General features: G+C 49.1%; 1 protein-coding gene across 1 annotated transcript; it reads left to right on the top strand.

Moving 5' to 3' along the window:
- The first annotated feature begins 5,900 nt into the window (after positions 1–5,900).
- JUN (Jun proto-oncogene, AP-1 transcription factor subunit) lies at positions 5,901–9,215 on the top strand. The gene has a single exon (XM_004368990.3). It carries the CDS (start codon positions 6,977–6,979, stop codon positions 7,964–7,966), a length of 990 nt encoding a protein of 329 aa, XP_004369047.1. The 5' UTR covers positions 5,901–6,976; the 3' UTR covers positions 7,967–9,215.
- The last annotated feature ends 458 nt before the right edge of the window (positions 9,216–9,673 follow it).

The raw sequence follows: 9,673 nt of genomic DNA, 5'->3' as shown, positions 1-9,673 counted from the left end.
AAAGGATTTCATTTTACTTGGATCTACAATCAACGCCCATGGAAGCAACAGTCAAGAAATCAAATGACGTATTGCATTGGGCAAATCTGCTGCAAAAGAACTCTTTAAAGTGTTGAAAAGCAAAGATGTCACTTTGAAGACTAAGGTGTGCCTGGCCCAAGCCATGGTATTTTCAATGGTCTCATATGCATGGGAAAGCTGGACAATGAATAAGGAAGACCAAAAAAGAATTGATGCCTTCGAATTACGGTGTTGGTGAAGAATACTGAATATACCATGGACTGCCAGAAGAACAAACAAATCTATTTTGGAAGAAGTACAATCAGAATGCTCCTTACAAGCAAGGATGGCTAGACTTCATCTCACATACTTTGAACATGTTATCAGGAGGGACCAGTTCTTGGAGAAAGACATCATGCTTGGTAAAGTAGAGGGTCAGCGAAAGAGAGGAAGACCCTCCACAAGACAGACTGATGCAGTGGCTGCAACGATGGGCTTAAGCATAGCAGCGATTTTGAGGATGGCGCAGGACTGGGTAGTGTTTCACTCTGTTTTACGTAGGGTCACTATGAGTTGAAACTGACTAGATGGCACCTAACAACAACAAAGAACACTGTTATCAGATGCTGAAAGGATGATGATCCATTTGGCAAACATATCACCTGTGGTAATTTAGAAGGCAGATCATGAACCTAATGAACTAAGGCAAGAGGTTGTAAAGCAAAATGTTAGTAGCATTTGTCAGTTGCTGGTGGCTGCATTTGGAAAGTTATTACAAAAAAGAGATAAGCTCAGAAATATGTGACAAGGAATCAAAGGGATTAAAAACCATTTACAAATTCAGAATTTGCAGGATTGGAAGAGGCAACTGTTTCTCAATCTCAAGTGAAATATAAAATAGAGAAAAGTTTTCAGCAAGAAAGCACTGATTAAAGTCAGCCTTGAAGAAAGGGTCAAGTCAAGAGTATGGCCTTCAAACCTATTGTTAAAATGTCTGGATAAATTAAGATGTTACACAGCATATGCTTTCAATTGACTAAATGGCTATGGAAACAAGAGGAAAGTTGTGACTTTCCTACCAAAGTCCAATAGGCCCAAAGCACTCAAAGTCAAGTCAAGAGAGAAAGAGGCAGGCACAAGAGCAAGAAAGCAAAGAAAAATGGCAAACCATAGAAATAAGGCTAAAAAAGAATTGTGGGTTTAGCTATTAGCACATGGAACACCTTGAATTAGGTAAGAACCCTACAACATTTTTATGGCAGTTGTACTGCCAAAAGAACATCAGCTGGATTAAGAGACTTTGAGACTTAATATTACCCTATATCCCCCCAATTTTTTAAAGCTTAGGAGCCCTGGTGGTATAGTGGTTAAATGCCATGGCAGCTAACAAAAAGGTCAGCAGTTTGAATCCACGAGCCGCTCCTTGGAAACCCTATGGGGCAGTTCTACTCTGTCCTATAGGGTCATCATGAGTCGGAATCGACTCGACAGCAATGGGTTTTTTGGGTTTGGATCTAAAAGCATAGTTTCCAATGCCTGCCTTAGCTGTAGAAAAGGAAGATGCTTTCAGAGAGACGCTCTCAAGGAGGAGTCATAGAAAACAGTGGGTAGGGTAGCTATGCTCAAGAAGCAGAATCAGAGTCTAATTAGGGTATTGGATAGTAAGGGTCCACAAAATGTCCACTCAGCAGACCAGTAAGAATTGGAGTCTCCCATTCTCTCTCTTTCCAAAAGAGAGTGTTGACTGCAGTTATCCTGTCTCTGTCCCACTGTTACATGTTGAGGGTGTGCAGGGTAGATAGATATATTGCCTTTAGATGAAGAACAGTCACATTTAGACCTGATTTAGAGTCTACCACACAACACCCAGAAATCATGGACAATGAGTTTGATTCTGTGACTGGATGGGTATTTAGGGTTTGTCTCTGTCTTAGTTATCTAGTGCTACTATAACATAAATACTACAAGCAGATGGCTTTAACAAACAGAAGTTTATTCTCTCTCACAGTTTAGAAGGATGGTCCTTGTCTCCTTTCACCATCTGTGGGCCCAGCATTCCTTGGAGATCTGTATGAGTCTTGGCATCAATTTTCCCCTGGGTCTAGGAGATTCTCAATGCAGGGACCCCGGCTGCAAAGGACGTGCTCTGCTCCCAACCTTTCTTTCTTGGTGGTGGGAAGTCCCTCTCTCTCCGCTGGCTCGCTTCTCTCTCCTTTTATCTCTTGTAAAATAAAAGGTGATCCAGGCCACACCCCAGGGAAACTCCCCTCATATTGGATCAGGGCTGTGACCTGAGTGAGGGTGTTGAGTCCCACCCTAATCCTCATTAACATGAACCTAATCCTGCCTCATTAACATAACGGACAGCTCACTCCCAAATGGGACCATAACCACAGGCATAGAGGCTAGGATTTATAACACATAGGACAATTACATCAGATCACAAAATGGAGGACAACCACATAATACTGGGAATCATGGCCTAGCCAAGTTGACACATATTTTTGGGGGACACCATTCAATCCATGACAGTCTTCCTTGAGGAAAGAATAAGGGATTTTTGCCTGTGGTAGGAGAGTGAGCCAAACATTTGGTGAACAGAAAAGAAGACTGTTAGAGTCTAGTGTTGTTCCCCCAAATATTCCTGGCTCTCTCCTTTCAAAACACTTGGCAGCATTACCCAGATATGAAGTTAGGCATAGCCAACATCATGATAAATAGAGAAAAGACTGAAGTCATCAAGGATTTCATTTTACTTGGATCCAAAATCAATACCTAACAACAACAACAACACGGCCATGTGCCTTGCTTTGGCCAATAATATATGAACAGAAGTGATAGGTGTCACCTCCAGGTGGATGTACTGAGAGGTAGTATATGAGTTGCCACGTTCTCTATCCCCAACCAAAATAATTGTGAGAAGCATGTGTCAAGAAGAAGCCTCCTTCAGTCTGAGTCTTTTGAGTGACTACGGTGAGCAGAGCTCCCCTGCAGACCCACAATGGACAAGTAGCATGAGCAAAAAATAAACTTTCACTGTAACCCAATGAAAGCCACTGAGATGTTGGGGCTTCTAATGGCAGCATAAACCCAGCCTTTCCTGGTTGACACTGGGAGTGAGATGTGAGGCTGGAGAGAGCAGGAGCTAGACTGTAAAAGGCCCCTTCTCCTAGGCAAAGGAGTCTGAATTCTCTCCTGTAGTAAAATCCAAAAAACCAAACCCACTGCCATCAAGTTGATTCCAACTCATAGTGACCCTGTAGGACAGAACAGAACTGCCCCATAGGGTTTCCAAGGCTGTAAATCTTTATGGAAGCGGACTGCCACATCTTTCTTGCGCAGAGTGGCTGGTGGGTGCAAACTGCTGACCTTTCAGTTAGCAGCCGAGAGCGTAACAACTGAGCCACCAGGGCTCCTTCTTCTGTAGTAAGGGGAAGCCAATGAAGGCTTCCAAGCAGGGGCGTTATCGTGAACAGATTTGTTATTTCGGGGGATGAAATATGCCATTTCTCAACAGAAGGAGAAAATCAGCCTACCATATCACATAAGGCAGAGAGGAACACACAGAACCCTTAGGCAAAAGACATATATTTATCTAAAGTCCCAAGTCTAAATATGGGAGCTCTGAAAGGAGTCACAATCAGAGGATCAGGCAAGACAATTTTCCCTCTCCCACAAGCTCCATTCCCTCTGCAGACAACTAATACTTCACAAGGAAGTTTATCAAAGCCAAGAAGATACAATAAGGAAATGTAATACAGACCTGAAGTCAATTTCCAGCTGCCTGTGTGATCTGAGTAAGATACTTGAACTCTCTGGGCCTATTTCCTCATATGTTAAATACAGATGATAATAACATTTGTGTCTCAAGATGGCTGTGGGGAGAAAACAGCATATTTAAATTGCTTAGGAGAATGGCAAATTGTAGGCATTCAATACATGAAAAATATTTTTATTATTGTGATAATAAAAATTAAGAATACCAGCTCCCTGATTATAACAAAATAATTCAGGGCAACAGTATACAGGAGAATGTTCCCTCCTTGAGGGAAGGAACTGGATCTTGCCATCATTGCATCCCTACCCCTCCTGCCTGCTCACATTTTGTCACAGCTTAGTGCCTGGCTCACAGTAGCCACTCAGTTATCCTCTGCTGTATGAATGAATGAGAGGTGAGTGCCTCAAGTTAAAAAAAGTTGGCGGATTTTCCACTGACACCAGCTGCTGCTTTGCTGTTGATTCTGAACTTTCAAAGCCACAAATACCTTAAGACTGGGGGTTATGAACCCAAGACTGAATTCCCCCAAGTTCAGAGGCAGAAAAGCCAGAATAAAAACCTAGGAACTTAAACTGTGCAGGTCCAACTTCAAACCCCAGACCTAGAGAGAAGGCCTGGGAAAGAGTTGTCTTCTAACCCTATCCTCCCTCACTGACCTTCTCCCCTCAGTGTTCCTCATTGGAAAGCAGATCTTGTCTGGCCAAATCACACTCTTATATCCTGGCATTCCATCCTCCTCTACAAGGTTTGGGAAACTCAGAAGAAGGTCGGGGAAGGGGTGTTTGGCGACCACCTCCCTAGCCAGGGAGGCATGAAGCTACACCAACTCCTGCAGCCCAGTGAGGTATATCTCACCAGCTCACTTGCAGATGAGGGACGTGAAGCACAGAGAAGTTCAGTGATCGCTCACTTCACACTGTGGCAGCGCGGGGCCACAAGAGAAAGCACGATTCCCGACTTCAGCATTCTTTCCACCATACATTTTGCCCCTGAAGTGGGGAGGAGGGAGGGGGCGGGGCGGATAAAATAACAACCACAGAAAGGAACCACTTATATGTGTCTAGCGCTTCCTAGAGGCTGCACAAGATATGAGCCACTACCCAGCAGGGAGTCGAGAGATTTTTAAGTCCTCGTTCTTCTACACCGGAGTCGCTGCGTGACTTTTGCCGAGTCTCTGCCGCTTTCGACATTTACTTTCCCCGAAGCAAATCAGAGCGGGGTGTGTGTGTGTGGTGCGTGTGAGGTGGGGTGTGCGGTAGAAGATCACCCGGGTTCCCAGAATTTCGAATTCCCTAAACGCTTATTCCCAACCGGACGCTGAGTTACCGCCTTATTTCTCCCCCTATAAAAACCTCACCTGCGAGGCAAAGCTGTAAACTCCTGCAACCCTCTCCCCCTTGGTCCCCGGAGGGTGACGTGAGGTGCAGCGGGACTTAGCGGAGCGCCAACTTTCAAGCAATGCAAGCCACTCGGTTCTGGGCGCAGCCAGAGAGCGGACAGGACAGTCGCTCATGAACTTGAAGTAGACAAACTTTGGAGCGTTCTCAACGTGGGGGGTCAACTCCCGTGCGACCGACCCTAAACTTAAGCCCACTTTCACTCGCCTCCACGAGGGACTAAACAGAGCCACCTTAAGGGCAGTGCTCCCGCCCCCCGGAAGTGCGGGGGGGTCAAAGACGCGGGCTCTTAGCCTCCTAGCCCCGCGAGGCGAAATGCCCACGGACGACTTCGCGCCTCCCAAGAGGGGAAGTACCACGCACTACGCAACGCGGTCAGCCCCAGACAACTGGCCCAGTCCCCTAGACTTCCAGGTCCCCGCATCCCCTGTATCTCGGTCCCCAGCTCTGAACTTGAGCCCGCCTCCGTCAGAGGCTGGGAGAGTCCTCCAGCTCGGGGCAGCCGCCGTCACTAGACAGTCAAACCCCAAGACGTCAGCCCACAATGCACCGGGCGGGCCGGGAAAGACTGGCCGGGGAGCGGAACCGGGAGAGGGGCGAGAGTCGCGCGGGAGGGGGAGGGGGAGAGGAGGAGAAAGAAGGGCCCAACTGTAGGAGGGCAGCGGAGCATTACCTCATCCCGTGAGCCTCCGCGGGCCCGGAGAAGAATCTTCTAGGGTGGGGTCTCCATGGCGACGGGCGGGCCCGCCCCCCTGAGAGCGACACGAGCCAATGGGAAGGCCTCGGGGTGACATCATGGGCTATTTTTAGGGGTTGACTGGTAGCAGATAAGTGTTGAGCTGCGGGCTGGTTAAGGGCTCAGAGTTGCACTGAGTGTGGCTGAAGCAGCGAGGCGGGCGTGGAGGCGCGCGGACTCAGACAGACAGACTCAGTCAGTCAGTAAGGCAATAGAGTCTGAACTGCAAATCTTATTTTCTTTTCTATTTTCTCACCAACTGCCCAGAGCTAGCGCCTGTGGCTTCCGGGCTGGTGTTTTGGGGAGGGCCCGGACAGCCTCTTCTCCAGTTGCCCCCGGGAGGAGAGCCCCGCTGCCCGGGCGCTGACAGCCGCGGAGAGCAGTGACTGCCCGCCAGCCAGGGGAAGTCCAGCGAGCGGCTGCAACGGCAAAGAACTTTCCCAGCCGAGAGGAGAGGGGACAAGTGGCCCCTGGGTCTCGAAGCGAACGTTTGCAAACCTTTCCTCTTCCTTAAGCTACCGCGGCGGCGGTAAAGAAGGCGGCGGGAGAGGAAAGGAGGGACGCGCGTCCAGGTTCGCTCACACCGGTTGCTGAATTTGGGCAAGCGCGAGCTGCGGCTGCCAGGCGCCCCCTCCCCTAGCAGCGGAGGAGGGGAGAGTCGTCGGAGTCGGGGCGGCCGCTATCCGCCGCCGGCCCGCCACTGCCGGGTCTGCACTAAGTGGCGCCGCCTGGAGAGTCGCTGTCCCCGGGAAGCGAGTTCGACCGAGGAACCGCTGCGCCCGCCGAGCGCTCAGTGAGTGACCGCGACTTTTTCAAAGAGGGGCAACGCGCGCGAGCGGACAAGGAAGGGTGCCGGAGGCATCTTAACCCTGCGTTCCCTGGAACGAGCTGGTGGGGAGGGCGCCGGGGGGAGGACAGCCAGCGGGTGCGCGCGCTCTTAGAGAAACTTTCCTTGCCAAAGGCCGCGGGAGGCGCGGGTGTCCCTCGGTTGCCAACGCGCTGTTGCGGCCCCGAAACTTCTGCGCGCAGCCCAAACTAACCCCACGTGAAGTGACGGACTCTTCTATGACTGCAAAGATGGAAACGACCTTCTATGACGATGCCCTCAACGTCTCCTTCCTCCAGTCCGAGAGTGGCGCCTACGGCTACAGTAACCCCAAGATCCTGAAGCAGAGCATGACCCTGAACCTGGCCGACCCGGTGGGCAGCTTGAAGCCGCACCTCCGCGCCAAGAACTCGGACCTCCTCACCTCGCCCGACGTGGGGCTGCTCAAGCTGGCGTCGCCCGAGCTGGAGCGCCTGATAATCCAGTCCAGCAACGGGCACATCACCACCACGCCGACCCCCACCCAGTTCCTGTGCCCCAAGAACGTGACAGACGAACAGGAGGGCTTCGCTGAGGGTTTCGTGCGCGCCCTGGCTGAACTACACAGCCAGAACACGTTGCCCAGCGTCACGTCCGCGGCGCAGCCGGTCAGCGGGGCGGGCATGGTGGCCCCGGCTGTGGCTTCCGTGGCGGGCGGCAGCGGCGGCTTCAGCGCCAGCCTACACAGCGAGCCTCCGGTCTACGCCAACCTCAGCAACTTCAACCCTGGCGCGTTGAGCAGCGGCGGCGGGGCGCCCTCCTATGGCGCCGGCGGCCTGGCCTTTCCCGCGCAGCCCCAGCAGCAGCCGCAGCCGCCACATCACCTGCCCCAGCAGATCGCCGTGCAGCACCCTCGGCTCCAGGCCCTGAAGGAGGAGCCGCAGACGGTCCCCGAGATGCCCGGGGAGACGCCGCCCCTGTCCCCCATTGACATGGAGTCACAGGAGCGGATCAAGGCGGAGAGGAAGCGCATGAGGAACCGCATCGCTGCCTCCAAGTGCCGGAAAAGGAAGCTGGAGAGGATCGCCCGGCTGGAGGAAAAAGTGAAAACTTTGAAAGCGCAGAACTCGGAGCTGGCGTCCACGGCCAACATGCTCAGGGAACAGGTGGCACAGCTTAAACAGAAAGTCATGAACCACGTTAATAGTGGGTGCCAACTCATGCTAACGCAGCAGTTGCAAACGTTTTGAAGAGAGACTGCCGGGGGTTGAGGGGAAACGGAGACAACACAGAGACAGACTTGAGAACTTGACAAGTTGTGAGAGAGTGAAAAAAGAAGTGTCCGAGGACTAAAGCCAAGGGTATCCAAGTTGGACTGGGTTGCGTCCTGACGGCGCCCCCAGAGTGCACGAGTGGGAAGGACTTGGCGCGCCCTCCCTTGGCGTGGAGCCAGGGAGTGACAGCCTGCGGGCTGCCCCGCTTTACGGATGGGCTGTCCCCGCGCGAACGGAACGTTAGACTTTTCTTTAACATTGACCAAGAACTGCATGGACCTAACATTCGATCTCATTCAGTATTAAAAGGGGGGAGGGGGAGGGGTTACAAACTGCAATAGAGACTGTAGATTGCTTCTGTAGTACTCCTTAAGAACACAAAGGGGGGTGGGTGGGTGGGGTGGGGAGGTGGGAGGGAGATTTGTGAGAGGGAAGCTGAGCCTACAGATGAACTCCTTCTGGCCTGCCTTCGTTAACTGTGTATGTACATATATATATTTTTTAATTTGATGAAGGCTGATTACTGTCAATAAACAGCTTCATGCCTTTGTAAGTTATTTCATGTTTGTTTGCTTGGGTGTCCTGCCCAGTGTTGTTTGTAAATAAGAGATTTGGAGCACTCTGAGTTTACCATTTGTAATAAAGTATATAATTTTTTTATGTTTTGTTTCTGAAAATTCCAGAAAGGATATTTAAGAAAATACAATAAAATATTGAAAAAGTACTCCCCACCAACCTCTTTTCTGCATTGTCTATAGATTAACTAAGTGGAGTTGAAAGAGTTAAGAGTGTCAATTAAAATCACTCTCGATGCTTACTACCAAGCAGTAAAAACTATTCTCTGCTGGACGTTAGAAATTAATGTAGCTGATGCTATCATCAAGTTATACTCGTCCCTCCGCCAACTATCTATATGAAATTGCTTACCAAGTGGTAACGTGTTTCTAGGGGCTGGGCAGATGGAGGTTATGGTGGAGTGGGACGGCCCACTGGGAAGTCAAAGTTTGGGATTGTGTCAAGTGGCATGTGCTGTGACCATTTATAATGTTAATAGAAATTTAATAATAGATGCTTCTTCTCAAAGCAGGAACTGGTAGATTTTACAAAAGACGTATCCTTCCAATTTGGAATCTTTAACAATTCCTAGACAAAAAAAAAAAGATGGTCTTTGCTTATGAATATTTATAACAGCATTCTTGTCACAATAAATATATTCAAATACCAATAACATCTTGATTTCCTTTCACTTTACTACTTTTTTCTTCCCAAGCTATATACTGAAGCTTTTCAGTTGCTGGGGTTAACATTATGGCAATCTGAAGTTACTCAGTAATTAAGAAGCAAAGAATTTAGGAAGTCAGACCAGAAGTTACAATCGCAGTTTATCTGAATGAAACATTCTCCCAATTTCATTAGTTCTTTAAACCATAAATCTACAGAAGGAAATCTAATCTGTCTCTCTCCCTGAAATAAACGCCTATGCCTAGGGAAAATACTAGTATAGCAGTTTACCATTTTGGATCCTTTATAGTTCTTAATTTGTTTCTGAAATAATCAAGGATGTTGAAATCATTATTATGGAATCTGTCTCAAAAGATGTTAATCTAGATGCTATGGAAAGGATTAGCAAGAGAAAATATGAACAGCAACACAATGATTACATGTGTAAGTCAAACCTCAGCT

This window comes from Trichechus manatus, unplaced genomic scaffold (assembly GCF_000243295.1).
Source record: "Trichechus manatus latirostris isolate Lorelei unplaced genomic scaffold, TriManLat1.0 scaffold00003, whole genome shotgun sequence".
In the NCBI taxonomy this organism is placed as follows: Eukaryota; Metazoa; Chordata; class Mammalia; order Sirenia; family Trichechidae; genus Trichechus; species Trichechus manatus.
Note: the sequence above shows the minus strand (reverse complement) of the source record. Positions and strands in the feature narration are given on the sequence as shown.

Excerpts from the sequence above, each read along its gene's own strand:
- JUN (XM_004368990.3), top strand. The coding sequence starts at position 6,977 with ATGACTGCAAAGATGGAAACGACCTTCTATGACGATGCCCTCAACGTC.